General features: G+C 38.0%; 1 protein-coding gene across 1 annotated transcript in view; it reads right to left on the bottom strand.

The window, feature by feature from the left end:
* Positions 1–17919, bottom strand: part of LTBP1 (latent transforming growth factor beta binding protein 1) — a gene marked incomplete at both ends in the record, with an annotated part of 202344 nt that overhangs the window by 96405 nt on the left and 88020 nt on the right. Inside the window, 2 exons of the mRNA XM_084262367.1 lie at positions 5752–6029; positions 9374–9598. Coding sequence (XP_084118493.1) covers positions 5752–6029; positions 9374–9598 — 503 coding nt within the window. The remainder of the gene's footprint in view (positions 1–5751; positions 6030–9373; positions 9599–17919) is intronic.

Genomic DNA, 17919 nt, shown 5'->3' with positions numbered 1-17919 from the left:
TTTTGTAAAATTCTTTCAGTATGCATTTTAAAGAGCAGTCCAGCTCCTCTCAGCTGCCGAAGAGAACAGCAGTGATTGTCAACCCAGTCAGAAAAAGCCTGCTTTACAGAAATCTGGGAATACCAGATTCTCCAATTTCTTGCTGCTATGCAAGAAACACCTTCCCCTCTTTATAGTTTAGGAAAAAAGAGACCAAATAAATGTTGAGAAAAAAAGATGGTTTTAGTCAAAACACTGAAATGCAGTAACCACCTTAAAACACATTAATATAGCGACCTTAAAGGGGGGAAAAAAAAATGGTGCTTCATTCTCTTCATATGAATTTTGTCATACAGTCAACATCTACATTCTTTTCTTGATTTAAATGCAAAGTAATCACATGCAAAATTAGCAGGACTCAAGATTACTAACACAATCTTTACTTGGTGCACCACTGACACTGCAGAAGTATTTTGGGAAATAGCAAGATCATCTGTGTCATAACAAAGGCATTTCCATTAGAATTAAAATGAAAAGCAGCTGAAGAGGAGGAATTAAATATGAGAAACATAATCTTCCTTATTTGCTTGCTTTTTAAATAGGACTTAGAGAATCAGTGGTCTAAGATGACCAACTCTGAGGATTGCAGAAGCAAAGGACTACATGGCCTTGCAGGACACCATGTCCAGGCTTCAACATTTGTTGTCCATCTTAAGTGGGATTTATGTCCTACTGCTTCCATTGTATCTGTTTCCCAATATAAAATTTTGTATTTTTCTCCACACAATTTTCTACATATATGGCACAAGTTTAGGTAAAAAGGTTTGTTGCCTATATTTTTATGACAACAATAAGTTAGCAGCCTGCGACTTGGCTGCTAGTTTATGATATACCCTACAAAAGTCTTTTTGGTACTAGGAAAGCATTTGATAAACCACAACTTTTGTATGCGACGTATCACAGTAAGCTATCCTGCAGCAATCATTGTTAACATCTCCCAGGGGAGAAATAACTGCAAAGTGTTCACAGAAAAGAGAGGCAGCCAGAAAACATGAATTGAATTGAGTCAAAGAGAGACCACTGTTTGCTTCCTATATTACTACTTTTTTTTTTCTATAGCTGCTCTTTCCACTTCATCTCCCAGTGCTGAGGACGCTTCAGAAAACAGTCACATTTAAACAACACATACATACATGTGACCATGTGATTATGACAACAGAAATCTTTATTAATCTACTCTAAATAAACTAGGAAATTACATTCCTCAAGCCCCTCTCTCCCCTCCTGTCCTTTTAAGCTTGTAGACTGATGTTTTTCACACATCTTTTACTACCCTTTTCTCACAGTTCTTGTCTTTGGTTATAGTTAATGATAATACTAGAGACAACTAAGTAAATGTGAGGTCTAGAATAATTTCTGTGTTGTTAATTAGGAGTGATCGAAGGCCTAAGAATATGACCAGATACTTGTACTATCTGTACCATAATGCTCTCCAGACTTCAGCTCAGGGTGCCTCCAGATGCTAACTTGAACAGTACACACTCTATTGTGAACACAAAATACACCCTGGCTGTTCTGGGATTTGAGTACAGCAACTATCATACTGTTTTTGCTGGACTACTGTTTTTGAATGCGATAAGTTAAAGGAATTTAACTAAGGTGGGGTGAGGAAGAATGCGTTGGGAGATGAAAAATATTCCACAGAAGGTTGTGAAAAAAGCAAAGCATTAAAATCAGAGGACCTGTAACTGCAGACCAGCTGAAAGTCAAGGAAGGAGAGAACAAATAATGGAGAGAAATATAGAGTCATAGATGTTACACACAAACCCACAGCAGAGATTTTGATACTGTTTTTATCCTGTGCTTTTGGCCTGAACCAAAACTAAGCTCAGCAAAGTCTTTGGTTGACTTGCCTACAAGAGGCCACACACATATCCTTCCATCAATCTGTTCTATAGACAGTAAAGTCACCTCTGATCCCAGGGTATTTAATAAAACATTTCTGAAGCCAAGTATACAATCCACCCTGCAAAAAAATGCATAAACACTGGTGATTGTTGAAAAAAGTACAGACAACAAAATTATCCAGCATAGACACTGGAAAGGACTTGTAACACATTGCTACTAATATGGAAAGCTCAGCTTACCAGCTTATCTGAGCAAAGAAAGATAACCTTCAGATTTAGCAAAGCAAATATCAATGAAACAAGGCAAAAAAACCTTTTAGAATAGAGGTGAAAAGAAGTGTCTTCTCCAGTTCAAAGTGTATTTAAGATAGAAGTAAATAACATGCATTTCCTGGCTCCAGGAAAGATATTAACCTTTCAGGTTCAAATCTGAAAGGTGAATGAGTCGCTTCAATCTATGTTTATGGCAAGGAAGACAATGAGGATGGTAATGAGGATGGTAAGGGCCTGGAGGGGAATACTTACAAGGAGAGGCTGAAGTCCCTTGGTTTGTTCAGCCTGGAGAAAAGGGAGACTTGAGGGGAGACCTCGATGAGGTCTATGGCTTCCTGACAAGGAGGAATGAAGGGGCAGGCACCAACCTCTTCTCTTTGTCAACCAGTGATAGAACCTGAGGGAATGGTATGAAGCTGTGGCACGGGAGGTTTAGGTTGGATTTTAGGAAGAGGCTTTTTACTGAGAGGGTGGTTGGGCACTGGAACAGACTCTCCAAGGAAGTGGTCACAGCATCAAGCTTGACTGAGTTCAAGAAGTGTCTGGACGATGCACTCAGTGCCATGCTCTGACTTGGCTGGCCCTGTGTGGAGCCAGAAGTTAGACCTGATGATCCTTTATGGGTCTGTTCCAACTCAGGATATTCTATGATTCTGTGATTGCAAGTTTTGGATATGACACTGGAAGCACCTCAGTCACGCATACAGCAGAAAGGATAGGAAATGCACTAAGCATGAGAGAGAAGAGACAAAAGATGCAGCACCCACTGCCAAGTCTAAGATGGAGGAAGGAACTTTGTCTTTCCCATATATAAGGGCAAAAAGAAATGCAAATAAAGAGCTACTAATTTTATAGTTATTTCCATCATTTTATGAGTGCGTATAATGCCATGTTTGTTAGATTTCTCATTCTTAGGAAATACAGAGAAATGGTTTTGACATATCATGTAAAACCCATGAACATCCATTTGAACACATTTCAACACTTGGGAAGAACAAATTCAATTTTTACTGTTCCTGAAACAGACAAGCACAAGGGGCTCATCAGTATATATTAACACTGTGGATCCCAAATGATGCATTTAACAATTACTGAACATTGTCCTTTAATGTTCCATACACGAACTTAAATCCAGTCTTCTACAAACTTTTTGAGGCATGATGACATTTAAATTTACTTGGGGGTGCTCAAGGGACAAGCTCAACAGGAGCCAGCAGTATGCACTAGCAGCTCAGAAGGCCAACCATGTCCTGGGCTGCGTCAAGACCAGCGTGGCCAGCAAGTAGAGGGAGGTGATTCTGCCCCTCTGTTTTCATGAGAGCCCACGTGGAGTACTGCATCCAGTTCTGGGGTCCCCAGTACAGGAAAGACATAGAGCTGTTGGATTAAGTCCAGATGAGGGATGAAGATAATCAAGGGGGTGGAGCAGCTCTCCTATGAGAACAGGCTGCAAGAGTTGGACTTGTTCAGTCTGGAGAAGAGAAGGCTCCAGGATGACCTAATTGCAGCCTATCAGTACTTAAAGGGGTCCTACAGGAAAGGGGGAGAGGGACTGTTCATCAGGGAGTGCAGTGATAGGACAAGGGGTAATGGCTTCAACCTGAGAGAGGGTAGGTTTAGATTAGACATTAGCAAGAAATTATTTACTATGAGGGTGGTGAGGCCCTGGCACAGGTTGCCCAGAGAAGTTGTGGTAGCCCCATCCCTGCAAGCTTTTAGGGCCAGGTTGGATGGGGCTTTAGGAAACCTGGGCTAGTGGAGGGTGTCCTTGCCCATGGCAGGGGGGTTGGAACTAGATGGTATTTGAGGTCCCTCCCAACCCAAAGCATTCCATGTTTCTTCCATAGCATTTTTCAGAAAGATTTTTTTTTTTTAAATACCCTCACAGGATGGCCTAACATAAGCAGGTTTTGGGATCTTTACTTCCACAGAAATTACATCTAAAACTAGAGTTAATTATGTCATTAGTTGGAATGCTACAATACTCTGTTAGAAGTCAGTCATTGAAAGGAAAAGAAAAAAAAAAATTCACAGGAAAAAAGTCACTTCTTTGGAGCTGGCAGAGGATGACCGAAACTAAGGAACTGTTATTTCAGTTTCAGGTTCCAGAAGGTAATAGGTACCATTATCGGCCACTGTCATTACCCTCACCCTGCTTCTGACTGTACCTTGATTCTGCTCCTGTCCCCCATCACTGATCCCCTCTAAAGCAACTTGTTCCTTTGTGAAGTCTCTTCCTTCTTGGCTTTTTTGTGGTTTTTTGGGTTTTCCTTCTCCTCCTCCTCACCCACCCCCCTTCAATTTTTCTGTTGTTGTTGTTGTGTGCATGCTGCCTGGGAGCCATGAGAAAATTTCATTGCTGCTAGTTGTAATGCTTGGCATCACAGCATTCACTGATAGCTAGAAGAAACCCTTGTAAAAGGCATTTTGCTCCCATCCTGCATTTCAGGGATGGGGTGTCATCCCTTTGAGGGGAAGGCAGACCATGCTCTGCACAGGTGAAATCTGGAGAATTTTGCTGTGAACATCTCACAAAAAATTGTGGAATATATTTGAAATAGATGTTTTTAGATCCTTGAAAATTGTCTTACTTTGGATGTATGTTAACAGAAGGAACAAAAAGAGAGTGACCTTTGTGATAAAGTTTCAACTTCAAAGCATACAGAAAATCGACATCCTCACTGAAAGTCTTAAATTATTTTTTGAGCCTGAGTAAAGCAACATAGTCATTCTCTAACATCATCCATCAAAATGGCTGATTTTTTTTCTGAATTGTCCCACAAAATTTCCATGAGACAAGCATTAAGCAAAAAAAAAAATCACCTGATCTGAAAAGTTAAATTTTGGCAAGGTGATAGCAATAACAGAGTCTTACTAACTTTTTTACCATCTCTTCACATACATTTTTTTTCTTTCTCCATATATTTGCAAATATGCAAAAATTATAATGCTGTGTCACAATAAAGTCCTTTCAAGGGCTGAAAGAAGGAATGCAATTTTGAATAATCACATGTAAAATCAATGTGAATATATTAAACAACTAAGATTTAATACTCTACCTTTCATGATGTTTCTATACTATTTAATGGTCACATTTCAACACATTCAAAATATTTACCTACAACACTGTAAAACATTTGAAGTTGTTAAATAGAAATTGCCATGAAAACTGCAACTCCTTGAAAAACACTGGCTATTGGGATACACGTACAAGATGACTCATTAAACCAAAGGGCAATACAAGCTCTGGGAGACAGTGTAACCTTAGTTGCTCAATCAGGAGAGGTGGAGCTAGAATTTAAGTCATGCTTTTAATTTGGAGAAATAACTTATTAATGGAGAAGGTATGGCTGGAATAGCTGAAATGAGAATATCAGGGTTCTAAATCTGTAGAAAATAAAGACATTCACTTGAAGGAGAAGGAAGTTCAGCAGGTTGTTTTGTAAAACATTACACAGTCAATTGTCACAAGAATTTTTTTTAAAAGAATGTCAAGTGCATCCTTTCCCTGTAACTGATGAAGAATTGTTTCATTGTTTTATAATATTGTTTTAAAGCTGCCTGTCTCAAAGCCTTAGCAAACATCTCTTACCTGTGTCCCAACAGTCTCCTGGAAGCAGCGCCCAAGCTGAGTTTTAACTGAAACAGGAAACATATGAGGAATGGGTTGTTGATTTGTGTAAGTAGTACGTCCTTTCTGGGTCTTCTGATATGGAAGACCTTGGTAAGAGACCTGTGGATGTCCTGGCTGAGGTACTTTCGCTTTTTGTCCTGTTGATGCGCTGTCAATTCTTGAAACTTGATGGATCTGAACTGAGGCTTCAGGGGGATGTTTCACGTGGATATTCACTATGTTAGGAGGGAACTTCACTAGAATAATTAAAGGAAAAGCACATTAAAAATCGGTAAAAACGTATCAAAATGAGATCTTATGCAACTTTAAGACATGTCTTTTGTACATGAGAATTTTTATAGAGTGCCTCAAAGTGACCGTAACAGAAACAAAGACCAAATTAGGGCATTAGAGAAAAGGCTGAAAGAACACAGAGTCTCATTCACAAAGCAAAAAGACCTCTTCACACAGGAAAGAACGACATTAGAGCACTGTAAAGACTGCTACATAAACATGGATGTCCAATGGTGTGACATTAATATTTGTGGTCATACTGTGTAATAAGAATCCCATTCAAAGTTCCAGAATTCAAACTCCACTGGGTTATTTTTGGATATATAGTAAGCTTTATTTTCTTTTTCAGATCCATCATCTTTCTCTGGAACACAGAAGAAGCTTCAGATTTCATCCCTTCACCTTTATATACCTGCCAAGTCCTGAGTTTGCCCCTGCAACACTTGCCAGCATCTCAACTATCTAAAACCACCACTCCCTTCATTGGGCTTTGAGTTCAGGAGTTGGCAGATAAAAAGGGAGGAAATGTTTTACAGATACTTCCGTTTTAAAATACAGTTGCAGCTTTAAGTTTGGGTATATAGACTGAGACCCTCCAGTCAACTTAATGTGCCCAGAACTGTTTGTGACCCTCAAGCTTCTTTTCATTGAAACACAAAATGCCCTTGAAACACGTAGCTCAAATTATTATTGGGAGGGGTGGGAGGCAGCAGAGAGGAGAGGTGTGTTCATGTAGTTTGTAAACTGCATAACAAACTGAGGATTTACTGTGTCTGTCTGTGTGTCTCTCACCAGCCAGTACTGCACAGATGACTCAGGGCCATCCAATCCACTACATCAAGAACCAACTGATACTTTCTCCATAACGCATATAGGATTTTTGAGTCTCCTGAGTTGTCTCCTTGCCCCCAGTAGGACAGACTGTTCTTTGGAACTTGATGAGGCATTTCCAGTTCTTGTTTACAGATTTCAACCTCACAGCTCCATTACACAGGAAGCAAATTTTGTTTATTTTAGCTGCTTTAAAATTATATTATCTTGTAGTAATTACTTTGGGGTTTTCACATTATTTTCATTTTCAGCATTAATTGGTCCCACATAGGAATTCCTTACAAACCCCCCAAAATGTAGTTTTATTGTGCCTTGCATTGTTTCATCAATGAAAATCTTCAAGACATTGCTGACAGAAACATAAGGAATAAGGTAGGAGAAAGTCAGCAAAACATGGGTTCAGGGCCTAATGGCTCTTCAGATCTTGCCTGTTGCAGAAGGCAAGCAGAACTTATGCTTCATGAGTTCTGTTAAACTCACAGGGAAAAGATTCAGCATTACCAAAAGTAACAGTAAGGTTATTCTCAAGCTATTAGACTTAGCAGGGCAAGACAAGACAGCACAGGCCGACTGTGAAGATAAGAAAACCCATCCCTACTTACTATCAAACTTTTTTATGTATGAAGAGGGAGCCCTTCAACTAGTTTCTACAGCTGATAAAGTTAAAAAATATATTAGACCTCAAAAGGAACCACTGATCCCCCTGCTCTGCTTTAATCTATCAATCGACCTAGAGATGTCCAGATGCTGAAACCATCAAATTTGGACAGGTTCATCACATGTAATTTCATCATTACAATCGTCTCCAGGCCTTGGATCACTGCCTACATGTGCCAATTATTTTTTTATTTCTGCCAGCCATTTCAGGATGAACTGCTTCATTCTTTCTTTGAAAGAAATGAAACACTCTTCTCTCCACAATCCAACATCCTCATTTGGTCATGAAGAGAGAAGAAAAAGCATTTTGTCTGCTAATGGTTGTGTTGAGAACTTGAGGGTCAGGAAAAAAAAAAATTCAAGTGTTCAGATTCTTTAGCAATGAGAAACCTACTGTGTGTTTTAAGATAGCAACTCTAAATCTGAAAAACAACTACGTCTTAAAGAAATGTTGTGGTCCACCATACTGTCTAAAATAATTTGATCTGGAATTAAATAGTTCTGCTCTGCTAAGTATTTAGGTAATTATATTCCTTTATTTGGTCCCTCCTCCACCCCCCTTTTTTTCTTTTAGTTTAGAGTCAGAAACTACTGGGGAGCTTAAGGGATTAATACTCCAATATATCAGTGGAAAATATTTCCCAATGGACTGTGTAGCAGTCCCTAGAGAAAAAAATCCATCAAAAAGATGGGCAGCTGCTTAAAAGCGTTTACAAAATACTGTGTTTCCAGAAGGATACTGTCAACAATGCCTTCACAGCTATGTCCCTGTCTGAAAACAGAATTAGTACATTAGATTATATTTATTACAAACATATAAATAGTTTGGCCTTTTTTAGTGGTGGTGTTCAGGAACTAGTTGCCAACAACCGAGTGTCTTAACATTTTTCCTCCATATACTTTCTTTTAATTCAGAGGTAGATTGAAGAGTTAATCGTAAAATTACCCTTGACAAGAAAAAAAAAATCAACTAACCAACCATTATTCACGCCAATTCATATATCGTGAAACTGAATTGCAGGGGTTGTTCTGTATGGACAGGATCTCACCCAAATAAAATGCTATCTAGTCATAGGACACAAGAAACATTCAACACTTCTCTTCAGGATCATCAGAACTTGTCATCTCTCAAAAAAGCATTAGGGGAAATGGAAACCCGAAGCTGACTGAAACTGGAGAAAATCTGATTAACGCCACATCCTGTCTTGTTGCTGATCCTCTGCCTTCTTCACAACACTAGCAGTAGGAAATCCTTATTGTTTTTTCCTACGATACTGTGATATGAGCTGAAAGAATGCTGTATTAAACTGAATCACATGATGACCTATCTTCCCCACAAATTAACTTACAGGACTCTACCAAGTGAGCAAAGATAATAGTGGATTGCATTTTTAGCCTTAGATTCAAATTTCCTTATGTTGAAAAGCACTGTCTATTCCCTCCACTATTAACCATAGAATCACCTACAACTGTCTATCTAGGTATATTGCAATTTATCAACTGTTCAGTTATAAACTTTCTCTTTTTGAGCAGGTCAACGCTCCTGAAAGAAGCCCTCATGTAATGCTTTTACTCTTGAGTAAATTTCACCACAAAGCAAGGTAAATTTCCTTATAAACTCTTTTTCATAGTACTGTTATTTCTTATTATTTCAGTCATTGAGCAAAATACTTTCCAGTCTTTCTGCTGAGGTCATGATTCAAGTTGGGGTGTCAAGATTCAAACTATGTAGGCAGATCATTATTGTTACTGGTTGGATACCCAACAGTAGTTAGTAAAATCAATTCCAAGGGAAAATATAAGCCAAGAGAGAAATTACCTTTCACACCTTGCTGTCCAGACATCGTCAGTGGTAAAGTATGAGTAGAGTGGATAATTTGTGATCCTACAGCCTTGTTCACCTGTTGTGGGTGATGGTACAGTTTTGGAGTATTGGCTGTCTGCACAGGGATCTGACAAAGTTTACCAGTGTAATTAGGAGGGCACTGGCATTTATCTCTAGAACTGCACTGGCCTCCATTCATGCATGGAAGGTGGCAAATAACTGAAATGAAAACAGAAAAAAAAACTTATTTGTAATGACTTTAGCTTTAATATTATCTGACCACACATCACACAGAAGTTGAGGAGGAAAGAAATAGGGCTGGGGCCATTTGTTATTCCAACATCTGAGGAATGACTACTCATCTGACACACAATTTTGATTGCCTTGTGCTTCCTTGTGATCTCTGCCTGGTTTGCATCTTCTCTCCATGACAAACACAGCCAGTACACTCTTCCTTTAAAAATCCCAACTACTGTATTTCATTATGCTGTTAATCAAGACATTAAACTAATATGGTGCCTGGCTGTACCTCTTATTCACATTTCAGCACAGTTACTCTTATTTAGTCAGTCTCCCATTTCTGTAAATCCTGGACCACCTGCACTTCCCTGGAAGACTGGGGAAAAGCTCACAGAGAGTAGACAGTACTGGGTGATAAATTTTCCATTTTCATGGTAAGCACTGGTTGCTCTCTGTAAAACCAGGCCTTAGCCTGTATGTAGATTTTTGCTTAACTTTTATTTTTCAGACGAAAGAAGCTACTTTGTATACCCACCCATGAAGATCATAAAAATATCAAGAGATTCTAGTGAAATTATTTCAGAGACAAATTCCAAAGTATTAAGATATTTTAACTCCAATATAATGACATGTATAATTACTTCTATGTCAGCTAGTACTTGCACATTTACAGCATTATAAATTATCAGATGGAACATTAAAATAATGTCAATGACAAATGAAAAATATTTCTTAACTTAAACAGTAATAGGCATGATCCAACACTTTCTAAAAATATGATGTGAGACTTCATAATCAACCATAACCTAGCTGTGTTATCAACATTTCCAAGAACTAAAACAACAGGAAAAAAAAACCTGTAAGTTTTTGTTCAACTCAAACTAAGGTCATATTTTCAATAATCAAAGATTTTTTGAGAAATAGCACACAGTATCCATTTGTCAACTTTAAGATAAAATTCTGACTATTAAAATAAATACATAAAAATCTAGACTTTACAGTAATTATGGCATTTTGTGGGATTGGTATTGCTCGGTCTATATTGAATTACAATAAAAATGAGAAACTGTAGATACTGCAAGGTAGTTAGGAACCTAGTGCTTATTATTCCAAATGGTGTGATGTCTGGACAACCACAGCCTATTGCTATTATTAATACCATAAGACATCAGTATTGGAAAAGGAACTTCGTGCACTGGGTGTTGCAAGAAAACAAAGTAGGACATTCAACAGTCCAAGGAGTTCCAGCCCAGCTGCGTAATACACTTGGACCATGAGAAGAGCTCCAGAAACAGCGCTCATCACGGAGCACCCTCGCATTGTATTGACAGGGTCTGGAACGGTGAAGGCTGATCACCAGATAGGTCCATGCACAAATGTAAACAGCCAAAATTGTTTTTCCACTCCATTCTGCAAATGTATATTTAATATTTTCCTCATCTTATCTCCTATTTTCATTTCATATAAACTGACTGAAAGCACTTCAAGCTGTAGCACTGTGCTGAAAGGTCTGGTTGACTTTGGAAGGCTATCCACACCAGTACAGGCCTCACATTTTGGGGTTTCAATGCTGTTGGGACTTTATCTGAGCATATAAAAGATGTCCATGCAGAACTGCTCTTACTTTATGGCAAAATGAAGGATTTTTAATCCCAACAGTAATTAAAACATGACAGCTATCTCTCTTTTTGGTGCCATTTCTCCCATTTCTGGTGGCCATTTCAGCCACAAACCGGCAGATTTACTGTAACTGCAACAATATACAAACAATTGTAGATATTCATAAAGATTAGCTTGAACAAGGTTGAAAGCTAAGGTGGTTTTCCAGCAAAAGTGACATTGCACAATGGAAGTGTAAAGTAGCATTAAGGGGACAACAGCTGGATGTTTGAAAGTAGTACAGTAAAACAAAGGCAAACAGAAATAGTCTCACTGAGGAATTCCGTGAGCATCAGAAGCCTATCCCATAGATTTTCTTCCCTCTTCAGCCTCCTGGCACAAGGTAACATGCAAAATCCAGCTTTTAAACAATATAAATATACCCACTGTTTCCAGCAAAATAAATTAATTTATTCCAATATTCTGTTCCCGGAAAGCTGTCAGCACCTGGAAGGCCATATCGTGCAGGTACCTCTGCATTACAGGGCTTTCTTCTCCTGCAGAAGCCCAATGGGTAACTAATTGGCATGTGAAAAGCTTTGATTTCAAGCCAATGAAAGTTTGTGCTAAACATATTGGGAAGGAAGATACCAATACAAAAGAGTGTATTCATTTCCTTCTTAACTCTTTGCTGTGGATATTCTCACAAACAATCTGTGCAAATAAATGTAAGCAAATACTACTGAAAGGTCTAGTTTGAGATAAATAACAAAGAATGTTTAATTTCACAGTATTTCATACACTAGAAAATAAAAATTCCAAGCTGCCTACATTATCATGTGGTGCAAATCGCTCAATCAACTGATATATGTAGAGATATAATGATTTACATCTCTTGAAGATCTGGCCTAATATATGAGGAATGAACTTTAAATGAGTATACATTAAATCTATTCCGAAAATATAGAATTCTGTAATAAAAAAAATCCTGAAATATAAAACTTTAAGTTATACTTAGCCATGTACAAACAAATAGGATGTGATAGCCAGGCTAAATGGAAAACCCAATCACATTATTAATTTTATGAAAACTTTAAGAAGAAACAAGAAACATACTAAAACTAAATATCAGATTATTTTAAATAGGCACAATAAGCGCACAAACACACAATATTTGAAGGAGAAAGGGCTATGTTTGATTATGACAGTGGTGCTGGAAATAACAGGCACACAACTTCACCAGAGCTGGAATTACACAGAGACCCCTTGAGAAAAGTGAGGTGAAGGAGGGTAAGCCTCTAAAAAGGCAGAGGAAGGAAACACTACTTTTCCCCAATAAGGCTCTGGGAATCTCAGGTTTACAAAGACCAAAGAGCCCTGGGGAAAGGACCACTTAAGATAGGAACAGGATATAAAGCCAGAGTATGTTTGAACAGCTCAACTTCTGATGAAAGTTTTTTGTTTTTCCATTGAGGCTAAAGAGCTTAAACAAACAGAATGGCTGAACACTGCCAGAGGCCTATGGGACATTCCCGACATAAAACAGACCCGTGCTCTGGGCATGGGAGCATTAGAAGACGCTGGGTTAGCACAACTGGTACTTAGACAAAAGGGCACACTGCTGCCTGATTCTCACTAGGCTGTTGCCATTTCCTCTGAAAAGGGGGGAGAAAAAAAAAAAAGGAAATATCCATTATGACGTGAAACCCTCAAGCTTCTCAGAGCCTGATAAAAACATAGCGATAGGCCTGAGCAAGACAACAAAAAATTTTAATTCACATGGCTGTATCTTACCAACCAAACAAAGTATTAATGGACCCAAGAAAGGCAACAAATTCTTCACTCAGGTCTGCTCTAAGCCACGTCTCTCAACTGTCTCTTATGGATCAGCAAACATATGATTAAACAACTTCTTCGTATAGATGAACACCCATCCTTTAGAAGTGTAGACATCTTTAAAGAATTACAAATATTTTAAGTAATCTTTTAATCCTCAGGCAATAATAATAAGGTAATAATAATAAGGTAATTTCCCTAGCATCCAACCTGGCACGGCTTGGTGTGTATCACTGTTCAAAACGAGCCTAGCAGAGAGGGTACACTGACATGTCCCCACAAGCGATATCTAAAAGGCTGAACGCATAGAAAAAGGAGAAAATTTGCAACATAAATCTGGTAAAGATGCCACAGCCAGAGATTGGAAACACAAGACTAGGACATGAAATAATCAAGAAAGCAGCTTGGAAACCACTGATATGCAGTTTGTCCATGTAATTACATCATGAAATTTGTTTTCAAGATATTCAACCCTGAAATATTCCAGATAAACTAATTTAATCAAGTCTGAGTGTTATCATTTAATCAAAATAATGTGTAACAAAACAAATTCCAAGCACCTAAATCCTCCTCATCCTTAAAAATTAGTCCACAGTTACCCAAACAAGCCCCTAAGGTGGATGCAAACTCCCTGTAACCAGTGTTGAAGAAAACAAAGATGGGTTTTGAAATGTTCCTTATCTGACTCACCGAATTATTCTTCTTTTAAACCTCAGGGAACACATGAGTTTCTGTCTCGCTTTTTCTCACTGCTCTTTGCCTTTCTACTTCATGCTATCAACTGTTCAAGTGTAAGCACTATTCAATTACATCAACACAGTCTCAATGGAAAACCTTAAACTGCTCATTAGATCACAGCATTTCCACTGGATACATCCTTTTTTGGCAGATTAATTTTGTCTTGAGCCCTACACAGTTATCCAGAATTACTACATGCCCCCAGCTGTTTGGGCATCTTTTATCTGTGCTGTTACTGAGCACACAGGAAGTGCAAGGACTTGGCACACAGTTCTACCAAGCACAGTTTTTCACAGAGAAGAGATGGCATTCACTGGGGGAAGCAGTGCCATGTGCAATGTTCTTGTAACACAGCGCCTCTAAAGACCATGTTTTAGGTAAAAGTTGAAATCCAGAGATACTATATATAGATCACTCCAAGATTATTTCAACTTTCTAATTACAGAAACTCTTAACAGTGACTCACAAAAGGCACAGAGGCATGAGCTCCAGGAATGATGCCCCAGCTTAGACTTTTCCTTATTCCCCTATATTTTTTCCTTTGCCACATCTTTCTTATTGTGCCACAATTTTCTACCTACTTTATCCCAAAAGGTTTGGTGTTTAGATTCCTGGTTGCGAACCAGATGTGTTATGTAAAGTAGTTGCAAGTAATCAATTTTTATTTTAAATAAGTCTAAGATAATCTTGACATTACAAACTTGTGTGTTGAGAAGCAGAGGGAAAAAACAAAAGAAGTTTTAAGCGGCCTTGATTTACCAGTCTAACACCTCACCCCACTCACCTTTGAGTTTACCCTAATGTTTGTATTTTGACAACTTTAAAAAAAAAACGCCAACAATTCCACTGCAAGAACCAGTCACAATTTGAAAAAGTAAATCTGATGGCAAGAGCTCCAGCAGCAGATGAGAAATGCTCTGTTCTGGCTCCCCACTGAAAATGGGAAGTGATGCCTGGCCCATGTGAATAGCCTGGTTACCCCCCACAAATCCCTTGTTATGTACCACTGCATTCACTGACCCAAAGAATGAGGCCAGCACCAGACACAAGCAATCCCGTAGAAGGCTACTCTACTATTGTACAGAGAGCAGTCAGTGTGTCTGACAATGGCAGGATTTCAGAGGGGGTTTGGGGTGAGGGGTGGTAAGCCTCCATGTCACACAGCACTTCTTAATGAAATCTCTAGTGTTCGACACAAAGGGAAAAATGTCTTGAAGCTCTCCTCTTTTTATTGTTGAATGCAATCTTGTGCATAAACAATGGCTTAAGTATGAGTCAAGAACTCCAGTAGATTAATACTCTGTAATATTCATAATAACTTGCAATTATATTCTGAAAGATGCTTGCAAAATTAAGAGTGTTGCTGGAAAATGAGTACAGGAGAAGATGGGGAGAATAGCAACGCACCTCAGCTGGGTAGCCCAAGAGGATAAAAAGCAAAAATACAACATAAGAGTTGTCATACAGAAATCTCACAAGTAATTAGTTTTGTTTTGTTTATTACTAGTTTAAGAAGTTTTAAATTAGTTTACATAAACATAGATTTCCCCAAAATAGCATGAATTTAAACATATAATAGTTTTACAATTGCAATTTACTAGGAATGACAAACAATAGAACAGTACAGGTAAGAGACATACTTCAAAGAACATCTTTACTTCAAAGTACATTTATTTTTGGGGACTGTTTTTAATGAATACCATTTGTGAATAAGAACACCAAACCTAGTTTGTTTATATACTCCCAAGATTTTGTTTCTCCTTATTCTGTGCTTTTGTAGTTATACCTATCATCGTGGTGACATATGCAAAGCTGTTATACATGTTGCTTTGCATATGAACTCCCAAGTCTTAATCTTGTGAAAAAACCCACAGCAGTCCCTTCAGCGGGTGCATTGACATCCACATTTGTTCAGTGAGAAAGAAATAAAACAACAAAAAAATATTCAGAAGGGGAAAAAAACCTACTTCGTGTCTATCAAGGTGGTATGTTCCATTATGCCAAACTCCAGACTAGAAAATCAGATACAAAGAAACCATACCGAATGTGGTCTCTTAAACTGTCACCTTCACACATCTTATCAGTGGACACGCAAATATTATAACAAGGATCTTATCAAACAAATTTTCACTTTGAACGCTGCAATATGTTTGTAGAAATGATCCCACAAGGCTGTTTGGGTCAGTGATACTGAAAGCACTACAGATATTTCCCCAGGAAAGAAATAAAATCTGCAACACCACAGGGAAAAACTTCCAACAGAAGCCCATCTCAAACCTAATGGCATGGTAAGCAAAGTTAGATAGCTACTAAACTGGGTTCTCAGCCATTATGAATTGACATGGTCACTGGCTTCATTAGAATTTTTCTGTATTTTTAAAGTGCTATTACCAAAGGATCTTTCACAAGTGATGCATCCCCACTTTGGAATGGGATCATAAGTATTGCTGTTTATCCAGACAGGGAAACAAAGTTACTGAAAAAATAAACAACCATTGTGGTATTATTCCTGTCTCAATCATGCACAGTTTTGGGGTGGGTATGTCTCTAAACTAAATAAATAAAAAATTAAGAGAATTAGCCATAAAAAACAGTCCTGAAACAAGTTTAACACTTCCAAAATACAAATGATCTTTCCTGCACACAAATGTCATTTTCCGCAGGCAGAACAATTAAGGGGAAGTGTTTTAGCCTCCATCTCTTGCCAATACTGTAACATAGCATTTGTTTGACAATTTCCAAGGACATGCTGTAAAAATGGAATGCCTGGGCCCTTTCTGAGATGGACAGATGTTGTTGAGGATAAGAGTCTTTTTTCCTCTAGTTAAAAGGCTCATTAATGTAACCTGAAGACTACTGCGAGGTATCTCTTATGACTGTGCAATGGAGAAATATTTTTGCAATCCAGTTTTGGTTGATCCAACATGGACATAGAATTTTTTCTTCCTCTTAAAAATGTATCTCACTCACAAAGCACAGGATATCATCTTTTTGTCCCCTTTATTAAGATCACCATCTTGAATTTTATAGCTCTTATACACTAGATGGTACTTACATCTACTTTGTAACCATCTCAAGCAGTATTTCTAATTACTAACATTCCAGAAAGTATTCATCAGGCATTTCTGTATGATGTACATATGTTGGACAGATTTTTTCCACACTCAAAGCAAATAGTTATTGAATCCTTCTGCTTTTATTCTATCAACAATAATAATTTGATAAATGTGTCTGTCATATGTTATCTCTTGTGCCCCTACTTGTATAACACTGAATGTCTACCCAGAATATTTTGTGAGTTCTTTAGCTATCCTTACCAATTTTCTATATTAAAGAAATTCTAATTTATACTTATCACTATCCCCCCCACTTGTCATTAGTGATTCCTCTGTGTCCCACCCATCGTCACAAAAGGAGGCTGATATCTTCCTTCTTCCTTTCTGAATCATGACTGGACACTTCCAAAAGTAATTCCAATGTTCTAATGCTTTTCAATATTTTTTTCCTTCTAATCCTACTTTTAATTTTCACTTGACAAAGAATGCTTAAGAAAAATCAATATTTAGAGAAAAATGCAGGTAAACAGAGGATTGAATTCAAAGCACTGTTCTTAGCTTGAATCTAGTCTCATGACTGAACTCAGTAGAGAACCACTGACTAGAAGAGGATGTAGTAGTCACTAAAGCCGTTTGGACAGGCATGATTTTATACTTTTAAATATGCCGCTAAGAATCCTGGGTACTTGCTCTTGCTCTAGAAGGATTCTTCCTCTCAACAGAAAAAAAACATAGGAATTCCTAAAATGCCTTCTCTTAACTCTCCCCATTCCATGAAATGCCAGATGGCACCTAGTAAAAATTAAAGAGAGACACACTGCACTAAAGAAACACAATACTTGTCATCATGCCTACGGCTATTTGATGATTTATCAATTCAGTTATTTTGCTGTTGCTGCATGTTTAAATTAGTGAAGAAAAACTTTACAGATATACTATGTGTCATCATTTTTCAAATCATGTAGTTCCCAAAAGCCCAACTGGAACACCTGTGACACCACTTAAAGCAACAAGGCAATTACCAAAGCATGCAAGTAGAAGAAAGCATCACAAAATCAGATCACCTGCACC

Source organism: Gallinula chloropus (assembly GCF_964237585.1).
Source record: "Gallinula chloropus genome assembly, chromosome: 3".
Lineage (NCBI taxonomy): Eukaryota > Metazoa > Chordata > Aves > Gruiformes > Rallidae > Gallinula > Gallinula chloropus.
Note: the sequence above shows the minus strand (reverse complement) of the source record. Positions and strands in the feature narration are given on the sequence as shown.